The 19,384-nt window shown below is 33.3% G+C and overlaps 1 protein-coding gene across 3 annotated transcripts in view; it reads right to left on the reverse strand.

The window, feature by feature from the left end:
- USP47 (ubiquitin specific peptidase 47) overlaps positions 1 to 19,384 on the reverse strand; it is a 124,215-nt gene that overhangs the window by 33,739 nt on the left and 71,092 nt on the right. For all 3 annotated transcript variants that reach the window (XM_032166601.2, XM_032166599.2, XM_032166598.2), the window contains 6 exons: positions 11,904 to 11,999; positions 11,661 to 11,813; positions 9,291 to 9,458; positions 2,351 to 2,482; positions 1,799 to 1,875; positions 1,164 to 1,219 (listed from right to left, as the gene is read on the reverse strand). In XM_032166601.2, the coding sequence (XP_032022492.1) occupies positions 1,164 to 1,219; positions 1,799 to 1,875; positions 2,351 to 2,482; positions 9,291 to 9,458; positions 11,661 to 11,813; positions 11,904 to 11,999 (682 nt within the window). The remainder of the gene's footprint in view (positions 1 to 1,163; positions 1,220 to 1,798; positions 1,876 to 2,350; positions 2,483 to 9,290; positions 9,459 to 11,660; positions 11,814 to 11,903; positions 12,000 to 19,384) is intronic.

A 19,384-nucleotide genomic window follows, 5' to 3' on the forward strand; every position in this document is an offset into this window, starting at 1 on the left:
TGTAAAAAATCATTACTATAGACTGAGATATAATCAATCATTTTTATGAAAGTTTTTCTTAATAATTACAACTTCATATGTAACTCAAAGTATTCAAAGGGACAATATGAAATTATGACATCATTTAATAAAGCCAACGATTATTTGGCATTAAAAAGGGAAAAAAATTTTTATCAAAAATAGCATGTGTCCGTAAAAGGTAAAAGCTGTTGCTTCTAGGAAAGAACTCTAATTTAAAAAATATTCCATATCATATCACACAGCGCCCTCTGGTGCTTTATAACAACACTAGAGTTGGGGGAGTAAAAGAAGGCTGAGTTATTGCACTATTGGAAGGTTGGGTCCATGTGAGGGACATGAATTACAATACTGGTTCTGCTTCCGATAGCTATGACCTGGGTCAGCTTACTCTTTGGGGTAGTTTCTTTATAATACAGTACAAATGATTACTTCTGCTCTCAAATCTCTGTTCTGAAATGACTTATTATAATTTCCATTTATTTTTTCATTAATTCCATAGTAAATTATTGAACGTTACTATATGACAGATCCTAGAATATACTTTATGTGAAAAGATAAGTCCTCAGCCTTGTACCAACTGAATTCACCATCTAATGAGGGTTTACAAAAATGTGAATAAAAACATAATGCTTGAAACAGATTTACTAATAGCAATGGTAGTGTCTAAATAAAGGAAATATACTGAAATCAAAGATTGTGATTACATTTTTTTAATTATGAAAAGACTATGAGCAAACACATCACCTGTATATGTAATCTGTACACACCCCCCTATATATTTGTAATACAGCCTGAGTCAGAATTAGCAAGAAAAAACAAACACTGCAATATTTTAAAAGCAGTAATTCCAAACATGTTATCATCCCTACATCAGACTGCACATAATATAATCTTACTACTAATAAACATTCAATTTATTTAATGTAGTTTTGTCTCTTCATATATTAAAAAATAATTCAACAACATTTTTTCAAGGTCCTTACCATTTGGTATTATTTTGTAACAGTCTTTGTAAATAATTCTTCCAGGCATAAAACAACTTAATTATCCATCATTTAAAAGTAGTTATCTGGGTTTGCAAACTTACAAAAGAAATTAGTTTGTAACACAAATTAAAATCAAATAACTGTAGGTAAACATACTTGCATTTCTGGCTGGATCCTTCAGTCTATAGATCAGCATATACGCATTTGTGGAACTAGTAGAAACATAAAAAAGATTAATAGGGACAAAAAGTAGATTACAAAAATTCCACTTCTAAGCATGAAATATTTACTTTAAATTGTAATTTTTTAAAAAACAATTAGAAAATCATGCCACTGTTCACAGACATACTGAGATTTAAAACATTCCAGATAAGAAGAAAATCTGTTTCCTCTTATCACATTTAGAGAAGATTCCGTATCTCCTCTTGGTAATACAGTAAAGTCTTTAACAAAACTGTGTATTGGAATGTCTACATACAACAGTTAAGTCAGGGGCCAGCAAGTTTTTTCCAGCAAGGACCAAATAGTAAAAATCATAGGCTTTGCAGGCCATATGGTCTGTGCTGCAACTACTCAACTATGTTATTATGGTGTAAAAGCATTAACACATAATATAGAAACAAATGGCTATGTCAGTGTTCAAACTTTATTTCCAAAATATGGAGGCAGGTTGGATTTGGCTCATGGGTTGTAGTTTGTCAATCCCTTGGTTAAATCTTTGATGACAAAAAACACTGAGAAGCTATAATTAATTCTAACTTTTAAACACTGAAAATTAGGAAATTGTTTACCTCGCGAAAGCACTGGAATAATATCCTCTGCTTCCTGAAGATCCACCATGTGTTTTCTTAATGTCCTCTTGTGTTATCTGAAAATGTGTTACATGATTTTTGCAAATTCTATAACACTATCACATTAATGTCAATATGTAACTCAATCTTTAGCCTCAGAGTTAAATGCTATCAAAGACCTTCATGATTGCTCACACAGCTACCAATCCACAAAATTTAATCATAATCAGTGGCTGCTTACCAGCCAGTCAGTTCTAGCATTCCTAATTACACGTGAAGCACAAGTAGCACCTATGAAGGCTCAGGCCCAGAGGAAAACTGGTAGTCTATCTCTGGAGGTATTCAGCAAGCCCCAAACAAAACAAAGCAAAACAAAGAAATAATAAACAAAGGCAAGAACTTTACTAAAAGCAAAAATTAAAGACAGATCTGATATGGGTCTTAAGATGTATCACTAGATAGGTTCACTCATTCTTAATAAACCTTACTGTTGTTTAGAAACATCCTTACTCCCACCTTTCAGAGTAATAACCTCAAAGGACACCTCCTTACCCTGCTGACATGTTGATCATTGAAGCTGTACCACTGCTCATCACTGAATGACTTTATACATGCATAATAATGACCACCAGCAGCGCTCCCAGAATGAACCATAACAGAGAAAAGTTCATAGATCAAGGAATTCTAAGGGGAAAAAATAAAAGTAACTCAGAGGAGAAGAAAAACACAACCCTTATTTGTGTATTTCCTATTCTCTGTTAACACACAGAGAAGTAACATGGTTAGTTGTCCTATATATTATAGGTCAACTTTCCCCTAAGGTAAAACAAAAATGGCAAGTTATCAAATAACTGTATATACTACAAGTTACACAAGTTTCATCAGTGCACTCTTTCACATTTTAATTATGCTATAACCTTTGAAACCACACATATCTGTAAATATAAACTTACATATGTAAAAATTAAATAATAGTCTAAAATTTCAGAAGCAGATGCTAATTATAATGCTGTTCTAAAATGCACAGTCGATAAAAAAAATCCGAAGTAACATACTGTTGCTTATTCAAATTCTATTTCCTTTACAAAAGAGCTGAGGAATATAATTATTTGGAACATCTTCTAATGTATTTATGTATTATCTGTGATATCATGATCTACTGATTTGTTCTCTCTTATTAAGAATGAATCCTGAATTATACTATATCTACAATAAATTAAAATTATTTCTTTAGCTTCCTGTTCTGCAAACAATTCTTTAAAGTTTGGAACTAAAGATTGTTTTAGGCAAACTTAAGTATTTGTGGAAGAAAATCGAGAAAAGAGGCAACTTGTTTAAAAAAAAGAGGTCATTTATAATGACTTATTTTTATATTTAAGACAATCTTTTCTTTCAGAAGCCCATGCACTTCACAACTCCTAAGACAGTGTGAGATACTGGAGACTCTGCAGACCAGTAACTCTATCACAAAAAAAGAACAGGTAGGAAGACAGAAACAGAGAAGGAGGTTAAAAAGGCAATTTGACATCAGAAGATTCCCAGTTTATGACAGACAAGCTTTATTTTATTTATTTTTCTACAGTACTAGGGTTTCTGTTCTTTATTCTTTGCCTAAAAAGCATTGTAGAGCCTTCTATAACTTTCAAGAAATTCTAATTTATCTTAAAATAACTTTAAACTGACCACAACATGTTGTTAGTGAAATTTCTAGAACAAATTTTGAAAATGTCTGAAAACTTGTTTATGTGGTACAAATTTTATTGCTAAAACTAAAATTAATTACAGTGGTGATAGGGAGGAAGTTTCAGAATTTATTTGCAATCCAAAATGTGTTTAAAGCATTGAACAACTTATGAAATGTGGTAACCCCATGTTATTAAAATGCTTTGAATGTAGTAAATACACTAGACAAAATTTTGATATCACTGAATGATATGAACAATATCTTATCATAAGCAGTCTCCCCATTTAGAAAAAAAATAAACACAGAAAAAGCCTGCCAACCAACAGCTATACATTTTTTAAGTTTCATCATAATGATCAAAGCCAACATAATTATCTTCCTGGAAAATTCTAATAGTAGCAACTTCTAGATGACAATAATGGTGATATATTCAGAAGACTGAATCGCCTGCCAAATTAGAATTGTATATATCTATTTTAAAGCAAAGATGATACAGTCATGACAGAGTAAGGGTTCTCAAATGCAATAATTTTAGTTTCAAATCACAAATACATTGCCAAAAAGTAGGAAGGAAAGTAAAGTGCCTTCATCCAAATGTAGCATGATAATCTGTAAATAAAATTACTTAAAAACGTGTCCCTAACATTTTCTTCTCTTTTACTACTATTTAACAAAGCAATACATTACTCTTAATTAAAAGGGGATACATCTTCAAACATGGTACTAGCAAACAGAATTACAAATTTCTAGATCTGGGTAGAACAGAAAGCATCTAGTCCAAATTCCTCCAAAATGTAGCAACTGAAAGGCACACAGATTAAATGATTTGTCCGAAGTGATACAGTTTATTAATGGCAAAGTAAGAACTAAAATCTAGATCATTTGGCCCACTAATGCAAGGGTCAAAGAGTGAATATTTTAGGCTTTCTGGGCCATACGGTTTCTGTTGCAACTACTCAACTCTGTCATTATGGTACTAAACCAGACATACATAATATGTAAACAACCAGAGTGAATGTGTTCTGATAAATCTTTATTTACAAAAACTGGTAACACTAAGCAACAGACCTGGAAGCTCAACACTAAATAGAATAAATACCCACCCTGCCCAATAAACCAAAAACCAAAGCAACAAAAAACAAAAACTCCCATGTTCAGGCATATCATGTTCAAACTGAACAAAACCAAAGACAAAAAAATCTTCAGGGGAGGCAGAGGGGAAAAACACCTTACCTATAGAGGAACAAGGATAAGAATTATAGCATATTTTTCATTATAAATCATGCAAGCAAGAAGAGTATAATGAAATATTTCGTGTTGAAAGAAAAATTACCACCAACCTAGAATTCTATATCCAGAGAAATAATCCTTTAAAAGTGAAGGAGAGAAACTAGAAATCAATAGTAAAAGGAAAACTGGAAAATTCACAAATATATGTAAGTTGTTTTAAACAACACACTCTTGAACAACCAATGGGTCAAAGAAACCACAAAGGAAATTAGAAAATATCTTGAGACAAATGAAAACAAAAACATAACATACCAAAACTTCTGCAATGAAACAAAAGAGGAAAGTTTATAGATGTAAATGCCTACATTAAAAAAAAAAAGAAGACATCGTGAATCAATAACCTAACTTTATACCACAAGGAACCAGAAGTAGAAGAACAAACTAAGTTGGAGAGGAGGGATGTAAAAAAAAAAAAAGAAGAAGAAGAAGAAGGAAAAAACTAGACTCAGAGTTAGCAGAAGGAAGGAAATAAAGATTAGAACAGAAATAGAGAATAGGAAAAAAAAAATGAAACTAAGAGCTGGCTTTTTGAAAAGATCAACAAAGTTTACAAACCCTTAGCTAGGTTAAGAAAGAGACAAGACTCAAATAACAAAAATCAGAAATGAAAGAGGAGACATTATACTGAAGCCACAAAAATAAAAAGGATCATAAGAGACTGAAAAATTATATGCCAACAAATTGGATACCCTAGAAGGAATGGATAAATTTCTACAAACGTAACAGTTTATGAAGGCTGACTCAAGAAGACATAAAAAATCTGAACACATCTTTAACTAGTAAGGAGATTAAATCAGTAATCAAAAACCTCCCAACAAAGAAAACCCCAGGACCAGGTTGCTTTGCTAGAGAATTTTATCAAACATTTAAAGAATTAACACGAATCCTTCTCAAACTTTCTGAAAAAGTAAAAACGAGAAAAACTTCCAAACTTATTCTATATGGTCAGCATGACTTTGATACCAAAATTAGACAAAGATACTAAAAACTATAGAACAATATCTCTGATGAATATTCATACATAAATCCTTAACAAAATACTAGCAAACCAAATTCAGTAACACATTAAAGGACTATACATCATGACTAAGTGATCAATGTAATACACTACATTAACAGAATGAAGAACAAAACCACAGGATCACTTCAATTGATAAAGAAAAAGCATCTGACAAAATTAAACATCCTTTCATGATAAAAACACTCAACAAACTAGGAATAGAAGGAAATTACCTCAACATAATGAAAGCCTTATATGAAAACCCCACAGCTACCATCATATTAAATGGTGAAAAACTGAAAGTTTTCCCTCTAAGATCGGGAACAAAGCAAAGATGCCCATTCATACCACTTCTGTTCAACATAGTACTGGAAATCCTAGCCAGAGCAATCAGGCAAGAAGAAATAAAAGATATCCAAATAGGAGGCCGGGCGCGGTGGCTCACGCTTGTAATCCCAGCACTTTGGGAGGCCGAGGCGGGCAGATCACGAGGTCAGGAGATTGAGACCACGGTGAAACCCCGCCTCTACTAAAAATACAAAAAAATTAGCCGGGCGTGGTGGCAGGCGCCTGTAGTCCCAGCTACTCGGAGAGGCTGAGGCAGGAGAATGGCGTGAACCCGGGAGGCGGAGAGCTTGCAGTGAGCCGAGATCACGCCACTGCACTCCAGCCTGGGCGACAGAGCGAGACTCTGTCTCAAAAAAAAAAAAAAAAAAAGATATCCAAATAGGAAAGAAAGAACAATTATTTCTGTTCACAGATGACAATGTTGTATGTAGAAAATAAAGATTCCACATAAAAAAAAAACCCTAACAAGTAAATTCAACAAAAAGTGCAGGATACAAAATCAACACACACACAAATGTGTTGCATTTCTAAATACTAACAATTTATTGTTACACTAACACTAACAATCCAAAAAGAAAATTAAGAAAACAATTCCATTTACAATAGTGTCAAAGAGAATAAAATGCTTAGGAATAAACTTAACCAAGGAGGCAGAAGACTCATACACTGAAAAACCATAAAACATCAAGGAGGCCGGGTGCGGTGGCTCACGCCTGTAATCCCAGCACTTTGGGAGGCCGAGGTGGGTGGATCATGAGGTCAGGAGATCAAGACCATCATGGCCAACATGGTGAAACCCCATCTCTACTAAAAATACAAAAAAATTAGCTGGGCATGGTGGCCAGTGCCTGTAGCTCCAGCTACTCAGGAGGCTGAGGCAGGAGAATGGCGTGAACTTGGGAGGTGGAACTTGCAGTGAGCCGAGATCACACCACCGCACTGGAGCCTGGGTAACAGAGCGACACTCCGTCTCAAAAAAAAAAAAACCAAAACCAAAACCAAAAAAACATCAAGGAAAGAAATTAAAGACACAAATAAATGGAAAGACATCCTGTGTTCATGAACTGGAAGACTTAATACTATTAAAATGTCCACACTATACAAAGTGATCTATAGGTTCAATGCAATCCTTATCAATAATGAAAATAGGAAAACAACAGAAAAAGTGAACAAAACCAAAAGCTGGTCCTTTGGAAGAAAAAAACCCCAATACAATTGGTAAATCTCTAATTAGGCTAACCAAGATTAAAAAGATGACACAAATTGCCAATATCCGAAATGAAAGAAGGTTCATTCCTGCATTAAAAGGACATTAAAGGACAATTAAAAGGACAATAAAAGAATACTTCGTACAACTCTATGCCCCAAGTTTGATAACACAGATAAAATAGACCAACTTCTTAAAAATCACAAACCACCAGAACTCACAAAGGAGAAACAAGTAACCTGAAGAGCCCTATATCTATCATAGAAATTAAATCGATAATTAATCACTTTCTAAAAAAGAAAGCACCAGGCCCAATTTCCCTGGTGAATTCTACCAAAAATATTTAAGAAACAATACCAAGTCTCCACAATCTCTTCCAAAAATAAAGGCAGAGGGAACATTCCCTAACTTATTACATGAGCCCAACATCACCAAAAGCAGATAAAGACACTATGAGAAAGGAAAACTACAGATCAATGAATCTCATGAACACAGATGCAAAAATCCTCTGCAAAATATTAGCAAATCAAATCAACAACGTATAAAAAGAAATACACACCATGACAAAGCAGGATTCATTCCAGGTATGCAAAGACAGCTTAACATATGAAAATCTATCTATGTAATTCAGGCTGAAGAAGAAAAATTACATACATGATCATATCAACTGACATAGAAAAAAAAAATCTGGAAAAATCCAATACCTATTCATGATAAAAGTTTTCAACAAAGTAGGAAAAGAACATAAAAAACGGAAAGTCAACATCACACTCAATGATAAGAAACTGAAAGCTTTCCTCTGAAGACTGGGAACAAGGTAAGGATTTTCTCCCTCACCACTCTATTCAACACTGCATTGGAAGTCCCACAGAGTGCAGTGAGACAAGAAAAAGGCATGCAGATGGGAAAGGAAGAATACTGTCTTTATTCGCAGATGAAACGACAGTGTATGTAAAAACACAGGCAAGGCCCCAGATTTGGCTCTTGAGCCATAGTTTGCCAACTCTTGCTAGAATGCCATGTTTCTATACTAAGTTACAATGTACTTATTACATTATTTGTTACATAGCAATCCCTGCTCAACTGTCTGCCCTGAATGAAACAGATAATTTTAAAAGGTAAAGGGTGGTGGTGATAATTAGAAGAATGGCCTTGGTCTAAAAACAGATTTATGAAAGTAAAACTCTATTTTTAAATATTGCCTTAAAAATCCCTATATTTAATGACTCTGTAATACCTGAGTTAGTGATCAGTCTTCACATTAGTGATTTATTATTCACACCATGCTCAAGACATTTTATCTATAATCATTCCCTCGATAAAACAGAATATATGTGAAAAAACCGGTCTAAAAAACCCTTAAAGTTATTGACACAGGGGCAAGATCCTATCCCAGAGATTATCCAATTCTGTGGTTTTCAAACGATAATCCATGGAACTATACCATTTTTCAAAGTGTCTTGAGGACTATCGCAGGACAGGGGAGAAAGGCTGGGGGCTTTGGCATTTCCCTACTCAGAAAGATCAGATCTATTATTAATTGTCTCATAAAGTGTTCCATGGCCAGACTTTTAAAAATCAATGACTAATCCAACATTTTACTTTTCTATATAAGAAAACTCAGACAAAATTTATAGACACTTGCTGCAACCTTAAAGGCAGAGGTGGCAATAGAATCTTGGTTTCTTGACTACTAGGCATCCTTTCTATACCGTCCAGCTTGCTTAGACAGTTAAAGTATGGTCTCCCAAAAATTAATGTTCCTACCTGTAAGCAGTTTTTCCTGAAGTTTAATTATAGTCATATATATATGCACAAAAAAACTATATTTGAGAAGTCTTAACTTTCAAAAATTAAGTTTCTTTTAAAGAGAACTTTATCAGTCACAACAGCTATAGAATTATATAGGAAGTCAGAGATTATTCTCACTTTCAACTAAAAAAATACAAACTATAAAAGGTACCTTTTCAAGTCCAGATTTTGAGATCTTTTCAGTTCCACTATTGGTTTCAAGGCAGATTCCTTCATCAACACCATCATCATTGGAGAAATCATTGCTCATCTGATCACTGTGACAACTACCTTCATTTTCTGCTCCACTGTCAGTGCAACTTTCAGTCTGAGGAGATTTCTTAATAAGACATAATTATCTTAGTTATAAACCAAATACAGAGAAAATATGTTCAACAAAACGTTGTACCTATATACTGCTAATATTTTCATACAACTTATTAGTAAAAATATTTTACTTTAAGTACATTTATCTTCTCTTAAAAAGTGAGACCTTAAGTAAAATTAAACAAGCAACAGTATATTTTAAAAGCATTTCTATCATGTCCTTAAAATTCTAATACAACAAATTAGTGATTCAGAATTCTATTAAACCTCATTTATGTTTACTGTTACAACATAATGGTTGAAATTATAATTTCTTTTAGCAAAATCCACAAAATCAGAGAAGCCGAGCTCCAAAATGAGCTTCTGGTGTTCTCAAATCATGAAAGAATATAATTTCTTTTCTTGAACAAAAAGTTCAACTCAGTTTATCAGTGCATTAGGTATTACAGATAATTAGAAAGGGAAACAAGACATTGTATTCATCCTTAAGAACTTTATAGTATTTTTACAGGAAGCAGAAATACAATGGTTACAGCACATTATACTTTTCTACTTTATGGTTTTTAAACCACATTCACACAAATTTAATTTGAAGAATTCTCTTTGTTACAAACCCCCAAACAATCCTTTCCCCTCTTTAACGTTTTATATACATCCCTAAAAATGTTTTAATTTAAATAATTTGAGAATTTTCTAAGATGCAGGCTTTTGACATGTATAAGGCATTGCACAGAAGTTCTTGAGTGAAACCAAGCAATACACAATAAGCACAAACTTTTTGCCAGGAACTCTGTTGTAGGTACTACATCTAATATACAGTCTTCATCTCTCAAGAAGGTTAGGTTCAAGGAAAAATGGAGGTGAAATCCAGCTATAGATCTTAGTCCAAAGAGATATAATTCCTGAAACTTCTTCAGCTGAGCCAAAACATTTCTTGTCCCAAGAACTAAACCTAGAACTCTCTAGAAAGTTTCTACTGAGCTTCATATATAGGTTTTCTTTCTTTGGAAAAAATTTTCCTTTATAAGAAATATATTAGGCATATTCAGAAGACCAATCTACTACTGATCTCTATTTGAGTAGAAACCCTACAAAGATTATGTCTCCTCTGAAAGTCTGGGACACTTTGGGTAGATTTCCTAGCTTAAGCGCAACTGTCTGAGACATTATTTTAAATTAAACTTTTCAAAATGTTATTGGTCATAGTTACCATTCAATGAACAGCTACTTCATCTAAGGCATCTGGAAATGAGGCTCAAAAGGTTTTATGAATTATCCAAGGTCAAGAGGCTAGCAAGTAGCAGGACAAGAATTTGAACCTACATCTAGCTATGCCTAAAACATGTGCTCTTCTATACCAAACTGCCTCATAGTACTTAATAGTACTAAATAAAACTTAGTGAATGTTTAAAATTATTTTTGAACTCCTGGGAAAAGGCATTTTTTATAACTATAGTAATCAGTTCCATTTAAAAAAAAAACGCTTCAGGGTAATTCTGAGAATAAAGATTTATCACTTTGAAATAATTAGCCTAAGTGATTATAAGTATTCCACATAATAAAATCAGAAGAGTTTCCAAAATAATAGAGTGGAATATTGTAAGTCTTTCGTTGAATAAGGATAGAGGAACCAGAGAATTTTGGAAGGCCAAAGTGTGGGGAGAAATTGATAAGCATTACATCATGTGTCACTTCAAATCCCATGCTTAAATTATTTAAATAAAGTTTCAAATTAAAAAAATTAAAAAAGGAAAACAGACAAAATAGTAAATACAAAATAGTAAGTACAAGAAATTAAGCCCATGCTATTCAGTTGGTTCATCCATTCCATCATAGGCATTGTCTGCATTTATTATAGATCAGAAACATGAGTATGGCTTACCTTCAGGCTGGTTTCAATAACGACGAAATTATAAAACATAAGATTATCACTCAACTTCAAGAAATAATTCCAAAGCTGAGTTCCTTATTGTCTTTTCAAAGAGTATCATAAGTTACTCTGATCAAACAAGAATATTTAAAATATAATTTATGCAGTCAGGAAAAGCTTATACAAAGGTAAGTCATTTTATTGAATTCCCCATTAGAAAATAAAGAAAAAGTTTCCATCAAGAAGACAGTCTAAATGACATTAGTGTTGTTACTTGAAACAGCTCGTTCAAAAACATGACTAACGTGGATTAATGAAAAATACTTTAAAATAACAAATATTTACCTCATCTTCAACATCAATAAATGTACTCATATCTAGTTCCTCGGGAAATGTCATTCGATCATTCAGTTTAATCCTATGCATGGTTGTATAATCAAAATCGAATCTTTTCAGCTGTAAGGTCAGCAGATAAGGAAAATGCAAAAACCGAAGGCCCTAAAAAACAAACAACAAAAAGGGGGAGACTCTATTGAATATGGAATATTATCTCAGATTCCTAAGTATTAATCTCTACATGGCATTTACCTTCCGTGCATCACACTTCTTCTTACAACGTTCACAAAAATATTGATTTGGGCCATCCAGAATCTCTGGCTGAATAAATGCATGCAATGCTTCTTCCTAGTTAGAAAAAAATTTGTTTTATAATTACTTAAAATATTATATTAATGACAAAATCCTGAATAAAAACAGTTATAAGTAGAATGGTTAGAAATTTAGGAACTCAAAACGTACCAAGGAAAATTATCAACAGTAAAATAATATTATCACTATAAAAATTAAGCAAAAAAAATTATTTCATTCTACACAAGATTTGCCTTTCTTGGTATTGCAGTATCAGTCATTTCAACCTGATTTTCACTGACTTTACATTGCAGTGTTTGGCTAAATAATCTCTAAAAATATCCTCAGTCCTTAGATAAAAAGTAATTACACACTTCTAAGAAAAGCAGTTGCATGCATCATTTCAATCTTCTTATAAAGGGAAGCATTTAAAACTGTACAGTAAGTATCAAATGTTCTCTAAAGAATTCACACTTTTCATAAACTTAAAAATCATGTAAGCATCCTTAATCGCCATAGTTAGGATGAGTCAGTAATCTGCCACTGCACTAGTTATAAAGATTGAAAAACACTGTGCAACCTTCTCTGTGTGTGTGAGATACTGCTCTATTTAGAAATGTATAATGAGGATCCTGGATTGTTAATTTGGTAGAACCATGTGGTTCTCTTTTCTCCATACAGCATTACAACAGAAGTAAGAAACTTCATATAAATACTGTTAAAGAATCAGTGGCATAAAGTTAATTTTTATTTTAATAATTGGTTTTTCACAATTAAAAATTAATATAGCATATAAGATTGGATGCATAATCTCAAATTTCATTTGATGTTCTTTTCTTCACACATGGGCTAAGCAGAACTACTGATAATATTACACATAAACTAATAGAAATGGAATCATTAAGACAGAGTATCTTCAAGTATTTTTCTTTTGATATAGGACAAGCTGTTCCTCAAAAGATAAAGGAGCTTAATGGTCATAGTTGCAAAACAGCTGGCAAAGCTTAGAAAACTACTGTCCACGTATTGTTTGATAGAGCTCACTTTGGAACAAGATAAAAATAAGAAAAGACATAGATATTCAAAGGTGTCTAAACCCATCTGATCCCCTATTTTGTTCTCAGAACACAAGGAAACAAGTGGAGAAGAAACCAAACGGCTGGGTTTTTTTCCACATGACCACGCATTTTATTGGTGGTCAAATGACACATCTAGAAAAAAAATTTTTTTTTTCCTCTCAGGCATATTTTAGGGGGAAAAAAGGCACGTTCTATAAAAAATAACAGAAAAACAAGCTTTAAAGAAATTACATCTATAGCTTAACACAGACTGACACTAAATGTCAGGCTTTCCAAATAGTGGTAATTTGAACTGGTGAAAACTCAATATTCAAAAAAGGATGGGGGAGAGGGAGAGTGAGATAATTATGTAACTCAAATTCTACTTTGGTGTGTGTGTGTATTGGTCTCTGGCTTATAGTTAACACCTAGAGATCTTTAAAAAAAAAATTAAAACTTGGAGAAAAGTTTAAAGAACAGAGAACTCTCAAATACTTTACTCATATTCATCAACTTTTAAACATTTTTGCCAATTTTGCTTTCTCTTGCCCAACCCAACATTATTATGTATCTTTGTTTTAGCCATTTGAGAGTAGGTTCATACCTCATCATGCTTTGCCTCTTAACTTCAATATGACTTTTTAAGAATAAAGATATTCTTACACAAACAGTAATCAAACTCTGGAAAATTTAATATTGATAAAGTACTTTCATCATCCATATTCCAATTCTGTCAATTACCTTAATAATGTATTTCTCTCTATCTAGTACACAATCTATCCCAAGGCCACAGATTTTGTTTGGTCTCTTGAGATTCCTTTAATCTCGAGGCATTCCAGAGTTTCCCTTTCTTTCCTAACACTGATATTTTTTGAAGAACAGAGGCCACTTATTTTATAAAATGTTCTGCAATTTGGGTTTGTTCTTCATTATTAGATTTAAAAATTCCTTGCTAGGCTACTATGACATTAGCAAAGATATGCCCTTCTAAGGGTAGCATAGTCACAGGCCATGATGTACCTAACTTTCTCTTTGGTGATATTAGCTTTAATTATCTGGTCAAGGTATTGTCCAGTCTCTCTACTATATAGTTACTATTTTTACTCTCGCAGCTAATAAGCAATCCGTAAGGAGATACTTGGAGACCATGCAAAAATCCTGAGCCTTACCAAATCTTCCACCCTTGATTTTAACATCCACTTACAGATTCCTGCCTAAACCAAATTTTAATGTTTGCTTTCTGAACCAACTTGAAAATCTTTTTAATAGGCAATTTAAGCCCACTCATATTTGATATGACTGATATGCTTGGTTCTATCTCAGTCACTACTGTGTAATTACTGTGTGTGTTAGGTAATATTTATTGTGTTCCTTTGCTATTTTTTACGTTTTCTTTTGGTGTTTAGCAAGGTTTGTAATTTTATTCTACAGTTACTTTTGCATTTACAGTTTTGTTAGTGTCCTTGCACCTCTTTTACCCCCACCCTGTTTACTCTTTCTTAAGCTTTCAGTGTCTGCCAGTTTTAAATGATCTCCTTTATTCCCCACCCACACAACAGTCTGTGATCTTATTCTGCTTTCCCTTTCTCTCCCCCTTCTGAAAAGTGGTATTATTTGTACTTTGTCTAACATGTAACATTTCATACTATTCTGCTACCCATGTTCCCACCCTTGTATTTAGGCCTTAATTTAATATAGTAATTGCTCACAGTTCTTTTTGCCGAAGCTGCCCCAGTGATCTCTTGGTTGGGTTAAGCTCACCCTCTAATGAACTCCTCAACGGCTCATGGATATAATACCCAATGAGTTCTTGAATATTCAAACTTGTCTTTTTATAGCTGTCATAATTAAGAAAAACTTGCCTGGCTATCAAATCCTTGGCTAGTACTTTCTTGAGTTTCTGGAAATTGCTACTCTGTTGGCAGGATCTGCAGGTTGTTCTTCTGAAATGTGATGCCAGCCCAATTCATCTTTTTTTTCAGATGAGGTCTTGCTCTGTCACCCAGGCTGGAGTGCAGTGGTGTGCTGGCTCACTGCAGCTTTGAAATCCCTGGCTCAAGCAATTCTCTTACCTCAGCTTCCTGAATAGTTAAGACCACAGGCACATGCCACCACCACTGATAACTTTTTTTATTTTTTTTGTAGAGATATGGTCTCAATACGCTGCCCAAATTGGTCTCAAACTCCTGGGTTCAAGGGCTCCTCCTGCCTCAGCCTCTCAAAATGCTGGAATTACAGGCATGAGCCACTGCAACTGGCTTCAATTCATCTTTAATAGTTTACTAAAATACATCTCAGAGTTTATCATTCCAGGTCCTTCAAAAGCTAGACTTAACATTTCCCTTATTCCCAGAAAGTTTCTCTGAATTATAGTTTATCTATTAGTTCTGGTCCACTGTTTTATTTTTCTTCTTCACAGACTCCAATTATGCTGGACACCCTTTGCTGGTCTTCTCTTTGAACATTTTTTTTTTCTGAGATCCTTTTTACTTTTACAAAAATCTCATTTCCATTCAATGTCCTTCATTAGATCTTCTATTTTCTCTTGAGCATTTTGTAATTTATTCTTCACTTCTAAGATATTTTTGTCTTTTTCTTCTGTTTCTTTCCAGAATTTGATGAATTCCCACTTCATTTCTTACAGCATTGTTTTTGTTTTTTAAATCTATTTCTTTGCTTAAGTTTTTGGATACCAGGTTTTGTGTTGCTCATTTGAGAATATTTAATTCAGTCAGAGTACCATGTTGATAATTCCAGAGTGACAACAGTTTCATATTCTAGATCTTACTGCTCCCCATATATTATGCAAAATGTAATTCTGCACATCTACTTATTTATTTATTTGAGACAGGATCTCACCATGTTGCCCAGGCTGCTCTCAAACTCCTGGGCTCAGGCAATCCTCTGCCTTGACCTCCCAAAGTGCTAGGATTACAGGCGTGAGCCACCATGCCCAGCCTGTACATCCTTTTACAGTATAATTTGCAGAATTCAGGATAGAACATAAAGAATTCTTGCATCCTTAGTTCTCCAACCTATCTAATTCATACACCTATCTAATTCAGATTTTTCCAGCTTTAGTGCACTCATTTGCCTGTGTATATGTGTCTATTAAGTTCCATACAATTCTATCACCTGTAGAGGTTCATATATTCAACGCCTGTCAAGAGACTGAACAGTTCCTATGCAAGGATAACTTGTGCCACCCTCTTATAGCCACAACCATCTGCTTCTCCTCTCCCTGCTCCCACCAAATCCATAAGACCTGGTAATAGTTATTCTGTCCCACAGTTCTAAAATGTTGTCATATCAAAAGTATTACATAAATGGAATCATAAAGTATGTAATAACCTCTTGGGACTGGCTTTTTTTCACTTGGAATAATTCCCTGGATATTCCTTCAAGTTTTTGTGTTTATTAACAGTTTGTTCCTTTTTATTGCTGAGTACTATTTCATGGTTTGTATGAACCACAGTTTGTTAAACCATTCACTTATTGAAGCAGATATGGGCTGATTCCAGTTTTGAATATTAAAAACAAAGATGGAATAAATATTTGTGCACAGGTTTTCATGTAAACATAAATTTCAATTTTTCTGGGATAAATGACCAAGAGTTCAATTGCTAGAGTTTATGGTAATTGCGTGTCATTTTATAAGAAACTACCCATAACATTTCACATTCCCACCAGCAGTGTATGTGTGATACAGTTTCTCCACATAGTCACCAGCTTTCCATGCTGTCATTATTTGTAGCCATCTGGCAGGTAAAGAATAATATATTCATTATGGTTTGAATTTGCATTTCCCTAATAGCCAGCAATGTTGAATATCTTTTCTGTATTTGACATTTGTATATCCTCTTTAATGAAATGTTATGTCTTTTGCCAATTGTCTAGATGAATTTTTCTAAACTGATGTTTTGAGAGTACTTTATATACTCTAGATATGAGTCCTATGTCAGACAGCTTGCAAATATGTCTGGAGCTTCTCTTTATCATATGGGCTTTCAGAGAGTAAATATTTTTAATTTTAATGTTTGCTAATTGTCCCTTTTGTAGACTGTACTTTTGATAGCAAATCTAAAAACTCTTTGCTTAGCCCAGATCTGGAAGACTTTCTCCTATGCTTTTTCTAAAAGTTATATAGTCTTACATTTTACATTTAAGTTTATGACCAATTTTGAGTTAGTTTTTGTATAAAGTCATTTAAGTCAAGGTTTATTTTTGTGATATGGATGTCCAGTTGTTCCATCACCATTTGTTGGAAACACCATTTTTCCTCCATTGACTTGCTTTTGTGTCTCAGTCAATAATTAGTTAGGCATATTTGTGTGGATCTATTTCTGGGTTTTCTATTCTATTCCACGGATCTATTTGTCTACCCCACTGCCAATATCACATAGTCTTGATTACTACAGCCATATAATAAGTCTTTTGGGCTAAGTAGTATTCCATCCCAAATCACGTAGACTGGTAACTTCCACTTTATTTTTATTTTTGAAAACTCTTAGCTATTCTAGCTTCTTAGGCTTCCATATACATTTTGGAATAAGCTTGTATATGTCCTCAAAAAATCTTGCTGGACTTGGACAGGAACTGCATTAAGACTATGTAATTATCTTTACTATGTTGAATCTTCCAATTAATAAATACAGTATGTTTCTCCATTTACTTAAATATCCTTTTCAGTTTTTTTGACACAATACTGTAAATATTTATGAAGTACATGTGATACTCGATACATGCATAGAATCAAGTCAAGGTATTTGGGATATCCATCACCTTGAACATTTACCATTTCTTTGTATTGGGAACATTTAAAATCTTCTAGCTATTTTGAAATACACAATATATTGTTAACTATAGTCACTCTAATCTGCTCTCAAACACTAGAACTTACTGCTTCTATCTAACTGTATGTTTGTACCTATTAACCAACCTGTCTTTATCCCCGCTCTCTCAAACACACTGTTCCCAGCCTCTGGTAACTATCATTCTACTCTCTACCTTCATGAGATCAGCTTTATTTTTAGTTCCCACATGTAAATGAGAACATGTAATATCTGTCTTTCTGGTCCTAGCTTATTTAACATAATCTTTTCAAAGTTTTGTAGTTTTGAACACATAGGTCCAGTACATTTTTTGTTGGATTTCCATCTTTTTTCTTTTTGCAAAATTATAAATTGTATTTTAAACTTCACTTTCTACATGTTCCTTGTTAGTATCTTGAAATACAATTTATTTTTTATGTTATTTTTATCCTGCTATCTTGCTAAACTCACGTATTAGTTCAGGGTTTTTTTTTTTTTTCTTTTGGTACAAGCCTTGGGATTTTCTACATAGATAATCATATTACCTAAAAATACAGACAATTTTATTTCTTCCTTTAGTAGTGCTTTTCATTTCCTCTTCTTACCTTACTGTGTTGGCTTGGACTTCTAGGACTATGCTGAAAAGGAGTGGTAGGAGCAGACATACTTGCCTAGACAAGCTTGCCATTCCCTAGGAAGAAAGCAGTCTCTCACCATGAAGTATGATGTTAGCTATAGATATTTTAGATACATTTTTTAATCAAGTTGAGGAAATTTCCCTCTATTCCTAATAATCTGAGTTATTATAAGTGAATTTTGAATTTTATTAAGCACCTTTTCTAAATCGATATGATCATATGAATTTTCTTTTTTGGCCTGTTAATATGGAAGATTATACTCATTGATTTTTAAAATACTGACCAGTCTTGAATCCCGGAAATCAATCCTACTTAGTCACAATGTATAATTCTTTTTATAAATTGTTTAATTCCATTTGCTAATATTTTGGAAAGAATTTTCCCAACTAAACATATAAGGGATATTGTTTTTTTTAAGAACTGTCTTGGTTTAATATCAGGTAAGAATAGTGTCACAAGACTATGGGTTTCCTCCTCTTTTTTTCTTTTTTTTTTTGAAAAGAAATTGTATAGATCTGGTGTTCACTGTTCTTCAAATGTTTGATACAAGTATCCAGTGAAACAATCAAGATTTGGAGATTTCCTTTTCAAGAGGTTTTAAATTATAAATGTAATTACCTTAACAGTTACAGGGCTATTCAAATTATCTAACTCCTATTGAGTTCTTTTCAAAGAATTGGTTCGTTTTATCTAAGTTGTCAAATTTATGTGTGCAGAGTTGTTTGTTGTGATCCCTTTGATATCTGCAAGATCTATAGTTATATCCTTTTCATTCCTGATACTGGAAATTTTTGTCTTCCCTTTTTCTCTGTCAGTCTTGCTGTTTGTCAATTTTATTGTCTTTTCAAAGAGGCAGCCCTTTGTTTTGTTGACTTCCTCTGTTTTCTCATGTTCAATGTTACCGATTTCTCTGCTTTTCTTTATTATGTCCTTCC

The sequence above is a fragment of the Hylobates moloch genome, unplaced genomic scaffold (assembly GCF_009828535.3).
Source record: "Hylobates moloch isolate HMO894 unplaced genomic scaffold, HMol_V3 SCAFFOLD_11, whole genome shotgun sequence".
Classification (NCBI taxonomy): Eukaryota; Metazoa; Chordata; class Mammalia; order Primates; family Hylobatidae; genus Hylobates; species Hylobates moloch.